At 45.3% G+C, this 17,297-nt stretch overlaps 1 protein-coding gene across 7 annotated transcripts in view; it reads right to left on the bottom strand.

Moving 5' to 3' along the window:
* Positions 1-6,264: 6,264 nt before the first annotated feature.
* Positions 6,265-17,297, bottom strand: part of PPP2R2B (protein phosphatase 2 regulatory subunit Bbeta) — a 482,191-nt gene continuing 471,158 nt past the window's right edge. For all 7 annotated transcript variants that reach the window (XM_040239786.1, XM_040239787.1, XM_040239792.1 and 4 more), the window contains 3 exons: positions 10,845-10,936; positions 7,411-8,321; positions 6,265-7,008 (listed from right to left, as the gene is read on the bottom strand). In XM_040239786.1, coding sequence (XP_040095720.1) covers positions 8,042-8,321; positions 10,845-10,936 — 372 coding nt within the window. In that variant the 3' untranslated portion in view covers positions 6,265-7,008; positions 7,411-8,041. The remainder of the gene's footprint in view (positions 7,009-7,410; positions 8,322-10,844; positions 10,937-17,297) is intronic.

The following is a 17,297-nucleotide window of genomic DNA, read 5'->3' as shown; positions in this document are numbered from 1 at the left end:
TCACCTCTTGCTTCCATGTGGAAGGGTTAAAAGTAATAGCTCCTGTCACTTCCTGTAGCCTTGTTATGGGGAATATTTAGTGCTTGAGCCGGGATGTGGGGGTGATATCCTGGATGTGATAATGTCGCTTCCTGCGTCGGTGAACACAGTATTGATTGTAAGCTGTCAACCTTTTTGTATGCTTTGCGAGGCCCCCGAAGGCTCACTGCGGCTGGAAGCGTAATGCATCAGGCAGGCACACATGTGCTTTATTAACTAATGCTGCTATCTGAGCTCGGTCACTTGCTCTGAACACATCTTGGCTCACTGGCTTTCCATTTTTTCTTTTTCATTCCTTGGCTCATCTGAGCAGTCTTATGATGACCTATACCAAACTTCCCTTAAACTCCCATGGGACTGTGCTCAGCTTGTAAACTTCCTGAGGGCTGAGGCTGTGCCTGTCTTTCTCACTTGTTTGTTCATTCACTCATTCAACCACTATTTAATGAGCACTTACCCTGTGCCAGACCCTTCTCAATGCTATGGGGATACCAGAGGGGGAGAATACCAGAGGGTAGTGCTAGTGGTAAAGAACCCACGTGCCAATGCAGGAGACCTGGGTTTGATCCCTGGGTTGGGAAGAATCCCTGGAGGAGGGCCTGGCAGCCCACTGTAGTATTCTTGCCTGGAGAATCCCATGGACAGAGGAGCTTGGCGGGCTGCAGTCCATGGGGTCGCAAAAAGTGGGACACAACTGACTGACTAGGCATGCACAAACGCGTTATGAGCCTGGCCCTTCTCAATGTTTTGTAAGAAGGGGGAGAATAAAGAAGACCTTGGTTCTCCTGGAAGTTAGGGTGGTCAAGAAAGTCCTCTCCAAGGAGCTGACACTTGAGCTGAGTTTTTCTGTGTCCTCCCTGTGCCTGGACCATTCATATTTGCTGTGTTGTGGAACTATGATTCCTAGTTGAGCAGATCATAGTCTAGCTATAGGAGTACCCTCCAGTGACATGTAAACCTCACGAAGGCCATGCATTGCTGTTTCTCATATCATGCATTGCTGTCCCTTGACCTCATGTCTTCTTACTTCTCTTGGTCTACATTCTTGTTTTTTATTGGTCAGTCATACCAGAATATTGTAAGTTCCTGCAATACACCATGTTCCTCTGCCTTTACCTAGACTATCTCGATACCTGGAGCACTCTTCTCTCATCCCCTGGATAACTCATTCCGCACTTATCTTTCAGGCTTACTGTAGCCATCATCTGCTCTGGGGAACTTGTGGTCTGGGCTCCTTTGTATTCTCCTAGGAGGGCCTACATGTGCCATTGTACAATACTAAGAGAACACAAGCAAGAAATGTGTGTCGACTCTTTGTTGGCTAGGAACCTTCACATCTATTTGATGAGACGGGGGCCATTTTTACCCTTATTTTATCAGTAAGGTCGCTCAGCTTATAAGTGGTGAAGTTTAGGTTTCAACCCAGGCAAGCATCCTGGGCCCTTTTTAAAATTTTTTACAAAATTTTATTTATTTGTTTTTGGTTGTACTGGGCCTTCATTGCTGTGCACAGGCTTTCTCTAGTTGCAGCGAGCGGGGGCTGTTCTTCATTGTGGTATGTGGGCTTCTTATTGCGGTGGCTTCTTCTGTGTAGAGCATGGCCTCTAGGCTCGGGGGCTTCAGTAAAGTTGTGATGTGTGCGCTTAGTAGTTGTGGCACACAGGCTTAGTTGCCCTGCATCATGTGGGATCCTCCTGGACCAGGGATATTGAACCCACATTCCCTGCACTGGCAGGCGGATTTTTAACCACTGGACCACCAGGGAAGTCCCGGACCCTGGGCTCTTAACCTTCTTGATCTTCTACTGCTATCATTGCCTGGGGGCTTGCTTGCTTTTTCCATGACCCCATAAGCCCTATGAAGACAGGGACTGTTACGACTCCTTCCCTAACACCACTCTAGCACAGGGCTTGGCATGACCAGTCTTTAACTGTTTATTGAGGACTGAGCAAATGAATGCATGAAAATCACCCAGCTGAGAGACTGCTTACAGAGTGCCCCAACACTGCTTTTTACCTTTGCCAGTGAGGTAGTCTTCTCCCCTCGCTTCTGCTCCAGCCTTCCTGGGATTCCCTTGACCTCCACGAGAATTTAATGTTTTGATTGGGAGGATGTGTCTCACTAGCTATTCACAGCAGGAATCCCAGGACTTGTGGATGGTCCCATTTTATTGTGGTCTCAGGGTTCCCACACAAGGATGAGTTCAGGAGAAATGCTCTCTTCACCTCAAACCGACTACAGCAAGCCAAATGATTGGGATTGCAACTGGGAGTTCTGAGATGGCACGAGGGGCCCTGGTGGGGAATATTCTGTCCATCCAAGAGATCGAGCTTGACAGGGTAGGGAGTGGACTGGGCATCTGGAAACAATCACCAAACTCCTGTTTCTGATCCCACAGTGATCACTGCTTTTGACAGCATCTGAGGCAGGAATTGGCGGAGACACAGATCACCTTAGTTCTGCCACCAGCAGTTTAACCAATGGGGCGTGGAAGGTCTAAATTGGGGGGATGGTTAAACAGTAATAATAAGGTCAGGGTCAGGGGTTGGAGACCTCTGGGAGCCACTTGACCTCACTCTCTGCTTTGATGACAGAGGAAATTTGCTTTCCTGGTTAGCTGTCAGGCAATGTTTGGTTGCAGAGAGATGGTCTGTGAATATCCTCACTAGTGGAAAGAAACAAGACAAGATAGGTATGCATTCCCTTGAAAGAAGTACAGGATCAGGGTCAGGGCAGGTCTAGATAAAACATCTGGCTTCATCACAGTGACTGTGTCACTTTTGAGTCTGTTCATCAACTAGAAAAATGGAATAATGTATTTACCCATCAAGTGATTGTAAGGACTTTAAAAAGTGCCTCGCCCAACACCTGCTACCTAATAAGTGCTCATAATTATTGGTTTCCTTTTATTCCTTCCTTCCATCTATTTTTACATTTAAACAGTCCTTAGACATAGGAGTTTAATAAATATTTATTATTGGATGAGTGAAAGAAATAAGGGGTAAGTCAGTTTTGGAAAATTGAAAATGTGTTTTAATAGAAGTAGAGAAATACTGATTTCATGCTCCCATGCCAAATCCATTCGTGCTTCAGTAACTCTATATGTTGCTCTCTCTCGGAAGTGTGTGTGTGTGTGTGTGTGTTGGCTGCACCATGGGCATCTGGAACTTTCCCAACCAGGTACTGAACCCAGGCCCCCTGCAGTGGAAATGCAGAGTCTTAACCCCAGGACCACCAGGGACGTCCATGTGTTTCATTTGTTGTTGAGAAACCTGTGTTGGAGCTCTGCTTAGGTGTCACTTATTCCAAGAAACTTTTTCTTAACTACCAGTCCTCATGAGTTAACCGTTTCCTTCTCTGTGTCATTTCTGCACTCTATACATTGTAAATATGTCCCCAACACACATGGCTGTCATCTCTGGGAGGGTGGTGACCAGTGGCTTACACATGTCAGGAACCCCAGCCCTGTGCCTAGGGCTGATACATACCAGGAGCTCAATAAATATTTAACCTTGATGAACTTACAGGATGTTACTGGACCTTGTTTTCTGATTTGTAACTTCCGTCTCTCTCTATATATGTGTATATATTCTCCTCTCTCTTTTTACGTGCACACACACACACACACACACACACACACATGAGATGGGAAGAGAGGATAAGAACTCTGACCAAAAGGTCTGGCTTTAGCACTTGTGAACTGTACAAACTTAGTCGAGTTATATCATCTCTTTGTTCCCTTATTTGTAAAATGGGAACAATAATGTGTCTGTGTCTAGAGTTGTAGAGGTAAATGAATTAATACTTGGGAAATTTGTAGAACAAAGCCTGGCCCATAGTAAGCATTCAGTGTTAGCTACCCTCATATATAAAAAACAGTATTTTAAAAACTCTGGCTTTAGAGTATGAAACCTTGAGTTGGAGACCTGGTTCTACCACTTATTGGCTATGTGCCTTAGGCTGCATTGAAAACTTGAGTCTATTTCCTCAGTGGCAAAAATGGAAATAACCCCGGCATGGATCTCATGGGGTTCAGAGAAGGAGATGAGGAGAAATCAGTCATATGTCCTCAGTGAATATTGTTGCTGTTACTATTCTGTGGGGTTTTAAGCTTATAAAAGCAGTTATAAACAAATGAGTTTCTTGTGTCCCTCCTCATCATTCCGTGAGCGAGGGCTTATGGCTTTCTGACCATTTTACAGGTGATATGACTGATGCAGGCACTGAATAACTTGCCCGGGGTGCCCAGTTACTCCACAGAGCCAGGAGCAGGATCTGCATTTCCTGTCCCCTCGATCCACGTTCTTTCCATTGACCAGGCGAGTCATTCCCATGGAAAGTGGCTCCCGAGACTTGACTTAGACATGCAGGGGCAAGAGGACAGTTAATGTATGACAAGAGGCACAGTGTGTGACTGTTTCCCAGGGGTGAACCAGGGGCTGCTGTGTCTTTGAGGGGAGCGTTAAAACACACCATCCTCATCCACACACGGCCATAACGGAAGAAGACAAATTAGGAAGGTCTCCTCCATTCAGGCTGTGGACTCCAGTGTCCTCACAAAGCTTTATTATTAGGCCTACTAGGGCCTTCCTGACTCCTGGAGGCAGTCAGCAGAGGGGCTGATGAAAGAATGGGGCCTAGGGTTGGGGGTTCAGAGGGACGCTTTGGGTAGTTGCTCTGTAGGTTGAAGGAAAGGAAATGGTCTGCCACATTGTTGGTGATGAAGCATTTGAGGGTCTAACTTTTATTATAATGGGCCCTGCAGGTTCAAAAGAAATACATGTGAGACAGCTGACTTGCTTCACCGGGTCACTGAGCTAAAAGAATTGTAGTTTCACCTTTGTTCCTTTCATTGACAACTGTTTCACCTTACATGTGCTGGTTGCCTAATGCATGCTGAGTTAATTACAAGGCCAACGAGAGGTTGAGAAATACTCCCCTGCCTCCCTAGTACCAGACAGAAGACTGAAGGCAGAAGCCAGACATTAAGGAGTTAGGAAGCACAGCGGTTCCTACTGCCCGTTCACCTACGGACACCCTATTGCTGCATGCTGCCTTGTGTCTTCCTTCTTTGTTTTGTTCAAACTCATCTTTTTCCTCTGGAAGTTAAAGTGTGGATGTCTGCCAAAGTTCAGCTTTTGAACTGCTGGTTAAAATATCAGGAATGGACTATTGCCTCAGGAACAGACTGTTGCTGCAGGGCAGGCATCTGAGAGCCCAAAAAGCTGTTGAAAAGGTGGTAAGTCAGCTTCCACGTAACTCTGAGTGTCAGCTGGAAAAGGGACTGATTTCTAGGCACCATCAGCCAAGAAGATCACCAGTACTGGGGTGGAAGAAGATGGCAAGTATAAATACCTGGTTCCATAACTGGCACAGAGCAGGTCATTACTAAAGCATGGTGGTGGGTGCTGGTCTCTAGGGCCTTCCCCTCCTGTTTCCACATATGAGTCGAGGATGTTGGCTCTGGTGCCTCCTTTGTTTGGGGTAATGGGGAAGATGGTGGCCCTCTGTTCTTAGCATTGATGTCTTCTGCAAATTCCTCCCACTCTGCAGATCTCAAAGTATACATCTGTGTGCTGAAGGCACTGGGTTAGTGTAAGAGCTTTGAGGTAAAGGCCACAGATAGGCTGTAGGTGAGCCTGTGGACCCCTTAAAGCTGTGACCAGAATTGTTCATGCATGTGTTCTGAGAAGCAAACTTGACTCCCAATTTGTGGACTACTGACCATTGCAAGTCTCCAATGCCTCCAAAAGCTTCAGTGTTCTGCAGCATCAGAACTCAGTGTTCCCTAAGTTTGGTAAGCATGCATCCTGGGGTTCACAAATTGCCTGTAGGTGGTGAATGGGTGCATGTTTGTTTCATTAATGGTTATGTGATTCTTTTAGTGTTAGAACAAAACATTAAAGCTGACATTTCAAGAACATTCTTTGTTGGGAGGAAAAGGTGACTTAAGTGTGAAATGAGTAACAGTATAAAGGTAGGTCGATGCTAAATTTAGAGGAACAATGATTCATCCTGTCAGCTGGTACAGATAGAGGGGCCGAGTCTCCAGGAAGCAGAGAAAAGGCTGTGAGGAAGTTGATGGTCAGCTCAGGACAGGAGCCTGCTGGTCCTTCTGTCTGTCCTGATACCATGATTCTCTGTGAGTTGGAGAAGTTTCTGTGGCTTTCTTGGATCTCCTCCAAGAACCTGGTCCCCATCAGGCCAGGAATCCTGCCCAGAGAGTTTCCACCAGGACTTTTATTGCAGGAAAGATAAACACGGAGAAAAAAGGCATGTCTTCATCCATATGCTCCCTCAGTTTTGAGATGTACTTTTTCATATTTTAACGTTTCTGAAATTGAGCTGCGTCTTACAAAAGTGTTCGCTTAAGTAGATAGTTATTTCCTTGCCAAAAAGCTGTTATTAAGTGGGTAATAGCTTAGCATTGAAAGATGGTTCTTTCACTATTTTTCTCTCTTCCAAAACAAATTACACTTGAAAGTTGGGACTTCTAATAAATACACAAAGCGAAAGAAAATTTCTCTTTAAAAGGAAAATCCTCATCTCAAGCCATTTCCTAGTCACTAAATGCAAGTCAGGGGAGATGAGTCATGGTGACAGGAATGGAGACATGGAGCCCAGGGCCGGCTTGGAGGACCTCCCACTTCCTCCCTGAGCCTCGTTTCAAATTTCTCCATCTTTTGAATTAATTTAGTCTCTTTCCCAGAGGTGCAGCACAGAGAAACTTCTGGAAGTTACATGTCTGAATCCTCAATGGCAGGGGGCGGAAGTGGGGGTGGGGATGAACCAGCCTCTACAGTTTGAAGCAGAATTCACTTTGATGTCAAAGTTTCTTGACTCCCCCATATTCCATTTCTGTAGAAGAGCCCTCTGGTCTGTTTTTTTGGTTAGTAAACTTATGGTGGGTCAGGAGCACTTGAATAGCCTTTACAGAGCAGCGTTTTCCATTGGCTGTTTTTGTTCTTGCTGTAGTGGAGATAGATGGAGTGTTACTTTGGGTTACAAAACCCAGGAAAGGGGGCGGGGGCTGCTTTGGGAGACACATTTTCTCAGGGAGGCGCCCCAGCCCATCAGCTTACTGCTGCATTTAGAAGCCAGATCATAAACAACAAGGACGCGGCCATTAGAAGTCAAGGGAATAAATAAGCTGGAAAACGGTGAAGGGAAAAAGCCAAGCAACGTGTAAGTGGAGGATTATATGGAGCCATTTAAAATGACAAAAAGCAAGAGTAACAAAGCGACAGATGGAATGTGGCCCCACAGGGCCCTGCCAAGCTAACTCTGAGAAGCAATGTGTTCTCTTGATGTCCCCTGAAGCATTTACGGGGTTTCCTGGCCAAATTCTCAGGCTGTTTCTATGGCGCTTACAAAAAAAGAATATAGCATTGTTGATGTGGTCCTTTCCCCTTCCCATTCTGCATCCTCTTCGCAGCCTCGTGAAATAAATCTCTGGCTCAAGTGAAATTATGAAAAAGAAAATGGAAAAAAAAAAAAGTGCTGTAGGAGCAGGGCGGGTGCTGACTGGTTCTGATTTGTCAAAAAACAAGGAGAATTTCTCTAAGAGTAAACAGTGTTTATTTTTCATTGAATTTTTTTTTCAATCAAATGGAATTGCTTAATTAAAAAAAACTTATCTCTTTTCTCTTTAAATACTACAGACAACCTCATTTTATCTTAGCAGACACCTAGAAACAAAACACTGGACCCACCAGAGAAAACGGGGCAATAAAAGCATCAGAAATTCAAGTCAACTATGGAAGAATTACTGTTAGCTGGCAGCTCTCAATTCTAAACAGAAGTGTCCCAGAACCTACTGGGTTTGACAAAAGTTTCTTAGAACTGGGGATATGGGAAGGTTGGACTCCATGGACTTCTATTCCAATTGTCTCCTGCAGAGGGAAATTAAAGTCGATGCATCAAATGAACACCCAAAGAAACATTTAAAAACGTGTTTGACTAGTATTCAGTATGTGAGATTATTAAGTAATAACTTGTCCTCCTAGTTAACCTTGTCCTGGAATATATATAGGTTATTTGTAGCCGCCACTGCTATAATATTTTCTGAAGGATGCCAAGCTGTATGCAAGATCTTTTTGCTAAAGTCCAGACTGTCGACACTGATCTCATCTTTTCTCCGCTTGCCCCCCACGCACACTTTGCGTGGTTTTAGGATAGCTCGGGGTTTGCTGTTTTCCCTCGAGGCCTCAAGGGTGACATCACGTTTGGTGTTTCGGTCAAACATCCTGAAGAAATTGTTGTAGGAGCCTGTCATGATGACACTGCAAGGCAGAGAGGAAACAGAGTGACTGAGTGCCATAGACGCAGACTTTCTACAGCTAAGAGACCGAACACCGCCACAGGCTTTGTAGTGTGACCGCTGACTTTAGAAGCACTAAGGAAAACAAGCTCTTGGGCTGGGTGAAGGGTGATGATAGCCCTCCTTGTTATTTATCAATAGATTCCTTTAGGTTATTTTGTTCCATAAGTCAGTCTAGTGGTTTTAAGGATCCCAGCCCACCTCCTTCACATCAGGATTCTGAGGCTGCAGTCAAGTCAGGAGAACAGGAACACTGAAAATAGCCGTCCTTGTATCGTGTTCGTTTAGAGCCTGGCGGTCGTAGGAGTGACTGTGCTGCCCGACTGATAAGGCTTTCTGGCATCAGCACTGAGGGATGCTGACATCGTGCCCTCTTCCCGCTATGAACTAGATCGAAATTCTGCCTTTTCTGAAAACTTTTCTAAAAAATGGATCTCATCTTGATCTTGGGTGGGAGTAAACAAAAATTAGAATTTTTAAAAGGATGTAGGATGAAGAAATAAGCCTTTGTAGTGGACTTACAGATGGTTGCCTACTTTCCTACAAGAGCTATCCATTCTCAGGAGTATCTCTCATTGATAAAGAGAGCAGGGGGTGCCAAGAGCCTCTCAAGAAGCCATGGACCAACTCTACTTAGTGGTGACAGGCCAAGGGAAACATAATGTCCCTCAAGCAGCACCCTCTTATGGCTGACCCCCGGAGAGGTGGGCTTGGCCTTATTTGTGGGTGAGGCTCCAACTGGCTGGTTAGGATGGGAGAACACTGCATCTCATTGTCTTGGGTTAGAGGAAAGTGAAGGAAAACTGACAAGACTGAGCCCTGGCCAGGGGGCTGAGTTTTTGGGTATTTGTTAGTTGTCCCAGAAATTAATCAAGGGCTAGATTTTGTTACCCTGGCCTGGGAAACCGATGCCATGAAATATGTGTATCTATCATAGGGTGAGCAATTATCATCTCATCACGTGGGGGTGCTGGGTGCTTTACCCCTAGCCCCATTTCCTTTTCCATCATACCATGTTAAGGGATTTACACAGGAGGAAAAGTGAGTGCATGTATGGTGTCACACGGCCAGTAAGTAGCCTCCAGCCCACATCTGCCAGACGGTGGAGCACAAGCATTAAGCCATTTGGCCTTATTGCTTCCCACGCACTGACCTTTGCTTCCATTTACCACCACCCGACTTGTTTTTAAACCGTAGGAGAAAGTCTTTTTTGGGGGGGAAAAAAAAAAGTAATCTCAACCTTATCTGGACCAAAAATAACATTTTCTCAGTTATGGAAAGAATCTGTAATGTGGAGGAAAGAATGTTCATTTTAGGATTTAAATTCTTCCTCTTGTCTCTACTACTTATAGTGATCTGCCCAAGCTCCTGAACTAGTATCTGGCTGAGCCTCAGTTTCCTCAGCTGTAAAATGGGGACAGTGAAAGTAATCTTGATGGATTGTGGTCAGGATTAAAAAATCATGATGTGTGAAAGTACCTAGTAGGTATAGGTTTTGAATCTTGGTTCAGATAGAAGGGGAACTTGAACAAAAATAACCACAAATATTAAAATCTATTCATAATGAACAACAAATAAATTACCGATAGAAATTAAAATAACAGGGCAGGGATAGCTACTTTTCCCCTGAGGATCTTTGTTCAGCTAAGTAACAGTTGCTTTACTCTGGGCCCTCTGGCGTCCACCAACTGGGTGGTGTGATCTGAGTCATCTACCATGTGGGGACTCCTCCTAGGCCTGCTGAGTGGAAGGCTGGTTTTGGATCACTGGCCCAAAAAACCCAACAGGAGTCAGAGAGGTAGAGCCTGTGCTCACTAGAAGCTCGCCCTTCTGAATGCTTTGCAGTGATAGAATTTCCCTGCTTTTCAGTAGGACTGCTGGTGCTGCCTTCACTAAGGAACAGCCCCTGGTAGCCTGTGCTGGCTTCTCCTGGAAATCACAGCAGCATCTATTCGTCAAGCCAAAAAGAAACTGCAGGGAGGTAATAGGAAGTACTGTTGAAACCAAAGGCCTCAAATAGTCATAAATCCCTTTGAGGGCACAGAATAAATGAGGCTGATGAGAATTCAGTTCATGACCACCAGGCCTTAGGCCAGTCTCTACTGGCAGCTCGAGGGATAATTTCCCATCCAGACAGCACACTTTACAGTCATTGGAATGGTTCATCCTCAAAATTTGCCAGGGGAGCTTCATTTTAGGTATATGGACCCAGCTCTGGGAGGGTCTTGCCTGTATAAGGTAGGATTTTTGTGAGGTTAAAGGGTCACCTGAGCCAGTTCTGAAAGAGGAGTCCGGGGTCTCACCCATCGCCTGTTCCTTTCCAGACTTGACTTGGAGGTCACCTGCTGGGCCACATGCGGCCCTGCCAGGCCTCAGGGCCGATTCGGATGGCTCTTTGGTTGCACCCCCTTAGTATACATGGCCCAGGGCCAGTGCAAGGAGAGGGCCCCCCGTGGAAGGTTCCCAGCCACCAGCTCTTTCTTACCTGTCTGACCCATTCCACACACACTCAAATTTGTCAAAAATGCAGTCATTTTCGTAGAGGGAGCACAGCTTGCTGCGGAGGTAGTCGTGAACCTGGAGGGGCAGGGAAAACATATTAAGAGAGTGTGAGAAGCTCCTCCAGTGTAAATGGGGCTGGATCAGATAGTTCTGGGTCTTAGCCCAGGCATGGCCCTCCTCAGCCTTGGGGCTTTAAGATGGTTTGGTGAGTTGTTTACATGGCACATGTGGATTAAACAAACTCGCTTATATAGATGGTGGCATAGAACAGGGCCCAGTAAGTAGGGGATTCCCATTTTCTACGCCTATTTAGTTTTTACTTTTGGTCAGTATCTTTTAGAAAACTTAATTTATTTTTGGCCGTGCAGCAGGGCATGCGAGATCTGAGTTCCCCAACTAGGGACTGAACACATGCTCCTTGCAGTGGAAGCGCAGTCTTCGCCGCTGGACACCAGGGACGTCTCTTAGCCCATTTAGACAGCACCATTCACTCAGCCTTTTATTCAATAAATATTTGTTGAATGCCAGCTCTGTGCTTGGGATAGACCCATGAACAGAATACCCTTGGGGTGCTTTCCTCCCAGTGTTGGGGGAGAGACTGTGTAGCCAAGTAAATACATAAGATATTTTCTTTTTTTTTTTGATTTTTAAATTTTATTTGTTAACTGGAGTATAATTGCTTTACAATGTTGTGTTTCTGCTGTGAAATAACAAGTATAAGATATTTTAGATGGTGATAAAATGAGAACAAAAAAAGTGGAAAAAGGGTAATGGGAGCTCTAGGGGATTATTTATACAGGGCGAGTAGTCAAGTTCACCTGAGAAGGTGACATTGGAGTAGGAACCTGGAGAAAATGAGTGCATCTCAGTGGTATCTGGGGAAAGGCTTTCCAAGCATAAATGAAAGTGTTAGTCACCCAGTCGTGTCCAATTCTTTGTGACCCCCATGGACTGTAGCCAGGCTTCCCTGTCCCTGGAATTCTCCAGGCAAGAATACTGGAGCGGGTTGCCATGTCCTTCTCCAGGGGATCTTCCCAACCCAAGGATGGAACCTGGGTCTCCTGCATTGCCGGCAGTTTCTTTACCACTGAGCTACTAAGCATTGAGAACAGCTACTATAATGGCCCAGAGGCAGGAGTCCTGGAGGCAGTGGGGTAGAGGGTGGCAAGGAGCAGAGTGGGGGGCCTCAGCATGTGCCAACCAGTTCCCATAGGTCCCTTACTCTGAGTGATGTGAACAGATGTCATGGGAAGGGTGCTGCGCCTGCCGTATTGTGACAGACTGTAAGCCCCTGCAGGGCCAGAGGCAGGGAGGTCGGGTGTAACCTGCTCGACCGATGATGGTTTGGACCAAGGTGAGCAGTGGTGGGAGGTGGTCAGAGTCTTGCCGAGTCTGGAAGGACAGTTGATAGGACTTGCGGATGGAGCTGCTGTCAAGTGTGGAGAGGAAACTGGGAGTCAGAGATGGCTCCTGAACCGTGCTTTTGAGCAAGCGGAAGGATGGAGTGGCCATGTTCCCTTTGGGGTCGGATAATTTGGAGACGTCTGTGCAAGGCAAGGGGGGAACGCCCAGTAGACGCTGGTGTGCACAGTGCAGCCCCGGATTATGTGGCAATCCTCTCCTGGTTCATTTTTCAGTGAAATAAGAAGCAAGGTTATCAGCTGAGTGTGAAAAAGGCCAGGGGCGGGGAGGTGGTTGGCAACAGTGCTCGGCTCCTGGAAGGCACTGAGGGCTGCTTGAAGTTGTTGAATGTGAATTTATTTTTTAAAACATTTTGTCTATGCCACCTTTGTTGTGGCACTCGGGATCTTTAGTTGGGGCATGCAAACTCTTAGTTGTGGCATGATCTAGTTCCCTGACCAGGGATTGAACCCCAGCCTCCTGCATTGGGAGTGCAGAATCGTAGCTGCTGGACCAGTAGGGAAGTCCCCAGGTGTGAAATTTATTTATTTATTTATTTTTAATTTTTAATTTGAGGCTAATTACTTTACAGTGTTGTGGTTTTTGCCATACATTCACATGAATCAGCCATGGGTGTACATGTGTTTCCCATCCTGAACCTCCCTCCCACCTCCCTCCACATCCCATCCCTCAGGGTCATCTCTGTACACCAGCCCTGAGCACCCTGTCTCATGCATTGAACCTGGACTGGCAATCTATTTCACATATGATAATATACATGTTTCAGTGCTATTCTCTCAAATCATCCCACCCTCGCCTTCTCCCACAGAGTCCAATAGTCTGTTTACATCTGTGTCTCTTTTGCTGTCTTGCATACAGGGTCATTGTTACCATCTTTCTAAACTCCATATATATGTGTTAGTATACTGTATTGGTGTTTTTCTTTCTGGCTTACTTCACTCTGTATAATAGGCTCCAGTTTCATCCACCTCATTAGAACTGATTCAAGTGTATTCTTTTTAATGGCTGAGTAATACTCCATTGTGTATATGTACCACAGCTTTCTTATCCATTCGTCTGCTGGTGGACATCTAGGTTGCTTCCATGTGCTGGCTATTGTAAACAGTGTTGTGATGAACATTGGGGTAGACGTGTCTCTTTCAATTCTGGTTTCCTTGGCGTGTATGCCCAGCAGTGGGATTGCTGGGTCATATGGCAGTTCTATTTCCAGTTTTTTAAGGAATCTCCACACTGTTCTCCATAGTGGCTATACTAGTTTGCATTCCCACCAACAGTTCCTTTTTCTCTGCACCCTCTCCAGCATTAATTGTTTGTAGATGTTTGGATAGCAGCCATTCTGACCACTGTGAGATGGTACCTCATTGTGGGTTGGATTTGCATTTCTCTGATAATGAGTGATGTTGAGCATCTTTTCACGTGTTTGTTAGCTACCCAGATGTGAATTTCAAATAAGTCTGGTCAGCATGGTTGGGTGTTTCTCTCCAGCTGCATTCAGCAACTCAGGTGAGTATGGCAAGTAGGCAGATGATTGAGGCTTGGAGCATAGTAATCTGGGTGCCATTTTCAGTTCGTCCTGAGATCCACTGTGGAGAGTGGTAATGACATCAGGCATACGTAATATGCCAGCTTGTTATTATTAGCTGGGCTCTTTATCCATAAGATCTCATCTCATCTCTAATATCATCTTAGGTTGTAGGTACTATCATTCTCTTCACTTTAATGGAGCGTGCACTGCAGCGTATGACATCACGTGTCCAAGATCACACAGCAAAGGAAATGACAGAATGGGACGTGAACCAGGGGTCTGGGTTCTGGAGCACCTGCTCCTGCCAGCTCTAGCAATGTGCCTCCCACTCGCTCTGCCTCACTGGCCTCGCCTTACGTACAGTCTCAGTCCTAGACAGCTGTGATGATGAACTGAAGTGAGGCCAAGAGGCAGACAGAATTGGGTGAAGGCAGAAAGATGTTATGGAAAGCACAGTTTGACTTGGTTTAGATGAAGAGTGATGGTTCGTGATCTCTCTCTCTGCAGCCTGGGCCCCTCTCCTCCCTTGCGCCAGGGTTCTGTCAGATGCTGAGCTCAGAGGCTCAGCTGTGTGCTTAGCCCTGGGCAGAGGAATGAGGTCAGATTCAGTCCATGTTCCATTAGATGTTTGGGGTATTTGAAAAGCTCTTATTTGGACAGGGTAAAGATTTCTAACTCTGCAAATTAACTTCCTTCACCCTTACACTCGTGTTCCCAAATAGCTCTGGTCCTTTTCAGGGTATCTGCCTCAGGGTCATGGTGACAAGTGAATCCATTGGCAGCTGGGCTTATGGCTTTGTTAGATGGGGAGAATGAGGGCGAGGCTTGTGTCCTAAGCTTCGGAATTCTGCCATAAATTAACTCACTGTCCTCCCTTCCTCTCCTACCACCTCTTGTGCCTATTAGGAGTATCTCAGATCTGATAGGGAAGGCCATTTTGTTTGTAGGGCCATTTCTGCTTGTTGAAGTTCTCTAGTTATTGTGAAGAATCTTTAAGTAAAGCAGAAGAGTCCCAGGACAAAGAGAGGGCTGATGCTAGATATTCACAAACTTTTTCTAAAAAGGGCCAAATTATAAATATTTATACTTTGTGGGTCATGTAGCCTCAGTTACAACTATCCAACCGTACCTTTGTAATGCAAAAGTGGCCATAATACATAAATGAATGAGTTAAGAGTTGTGTTCCAATAAGACTGTATTTATTTACAAATACAGGTGGCAACTTCTGGGTCATAGTTTGCCTAACCCTTGACTATAAGTCTTGACTCTACTTCCCTCTCTCCCCAGTTAGCAGACCGTTTCCTTGAAAGAAAGGGATGGGGGAGGTAAGGACATCCACTGGGGTCGTACTTTTCTTCTGATGGTTGGAAGATATTGACCTCAAGAATTGATCTATTTTCTAGAAGCAAGCCTAATTCTTGCCTTTTCTTGACTTTATCCTTGACTTGCTTCCAAGATCTGTGTAACAGGGAGACAAGAAGAGGAGTGGGCTTCTGAAGAGGAACAATGGCAAGCTGGAGTTAATCCAGTAGGCAAAAGGAAGCCACGTTTGTTATCCTCATACTCCAGATCTCCTACCTTTTGGAGGAAAAAGATGAGCAAAAATAAATCCTCTTTTAAATCTTATCTCTCCCTACTCCTTCCTTTTATCCATTATGGGGCACTTTTTTTTTTCCCCAATATTTCCTCAAACTTTTATTTATTTTTTTGAGTACCATCTTTTAATTGAAGTTTTAGTTGAGTTACAGTGTTGTGTTACTTTCAGGTATATTTTTATTCAGATTGTTTTCCCTTATAGGTCATTACATAACATATTGAGTATAGTTCCCTGTGCTATACAGTAGGACTTTGTTGGTTGTATCTTTTATCTTCTATATGCTGCTGCTGCTGCTAAGCCGCTTCAGTCGTGTCCGACTCTGTGTGACTCCATAGACGACAGCCCATCAGGCTCCTCCGTCCCTGGGATTCTCCAGGCAAGAACACTGGAGTGGGTTGCCATTTCCTTCTCCAGTGCATGAAAGTGAAAAGTGAAAGTGAAGTCACTCAGTCGTGTCTGACTCTTAGAGACCCCATGGACTACAGCCCACCAGGCTCCTCCGTCCATGGGATTTTCCAGGCAAGAGTACTGGAGTGGGGTGCCATTGCCTTCTCCCTATCTTCTATATAGAGTAGTGTAAATATGTCAATCCCAAACTCCTAATTTACCCCCCCTGCCTTTTGGTAACTATAAATTTGTTTTCTATGTCTGTGTGTCTATTTCTGATTCATATGTAAGTTCATTTGTATTATTTTTTTGTAGAGTCCACATGTAAGTGATATCATACAATATCTTTCTCTGACTTATTTTGCTTAGTATGATAATTTCTAGGTCCATTCATGTCATTGCAAATGGCATTATTTCATTCTTTTTTTGGCTGAATATGTATATGAATCTGCCTGCCAATGCAGGGGAGGCAGGTCTGTGGGTTCGATCCCTAAATAGGGAAGATACTCTGGAGAAGGAAATGGCAGCTCACTCTAGTATTCTTTCCTGGGAAATCCCACGGACAGAGGATCCTAGTGGGCTACAGTCTATGGTGTTGTAAGAGTCGGACATGACTTAAGTGACTAAACCACCACCACATGTATATATACACACCAATCTTTTTCTTTATACCAATATTTCTTTCAAAATTCCATTCACTTGGAATTTTGTCTTAGAGAAACACCACAGGTGAGTGATAAATATCAAAACATGTGTGCTTTGGAAGTGTGGGCCCCTTAGTGGAGGAACCACATTACCAAGAACTCTATAACTAAAAGTCAGGAAGGATTCAAGGAGAGAACCTAGTCTGAGCCCTTATTTTCTCCTCTCAGTATCTATGTTCCCGGGAACTTCTGGCAACTCCAGGTGAGGATATCTACAGGAGAAGATTAGTAACTATGAAGGTATGCTGCATATAATACATGCTGCTAAGTCACTTCAGTCGTGTCCGACTCTGTGTGACCCCATAGACGGCAGCCCACCAGGCTCCCCCGTCCCTGGGATTCTCCAGGCAAGAACACTGGAGTGGGTTGCCATTTCCTTCTCCAATGCATGAAAGTGAAAAGTGAAAGTGAAGTCGCTCAGTCGTGTCCCACCCTTAGCGACCGAATGGACTGCAGCCCACCAGGCTCCGCCGTCCATGGGATTTTCCAGGCAAGAGTACTGGAGTGGGGTGCCATTGCCTTCTCCCATATAATACATACATACATACATATATATATATATGAAAGTGAAAGTCACTCAGGTCCGACTCTTTGCGACCCCGTGAACTGTATAAGCGGAGGAATTCTCCAGGAGAGGATATTGGAGTGCGTAGCCTTTCCCTTCTCCAGGGGATCTTCCCAACCCAGGGATGGAACCCAGTTCTCCTGCATTGCAGGCGGATTCTCTACCAACTTGAGCCACAGGGGAAGCTCGCTCTCTCTATATGTGTGTGTATATATATCTTCTGTCGTAAAGAGAAA

Source organism: Oryx dammah, unplaced genomic scaffold (genome assembly GCF_014754425.2).
Source record: "Oryx dammah isolate SB20612 unplaced genomic scaffold, SCBI_Odam_1.1 HiC_scaffold_5, whole genome shotgun sequence".
Lineage (NCBI taxonomy): Eukaryota > Metazoa > Chordata > Mammalia > Artiodactyla > Bovidae > Oryx > Oryx dammah.
The sequence above is the reverse complement of the archived record's forward strand: the minus strand, read 5'-3'. Positions and strand labels throughout refer to the sequence as shown.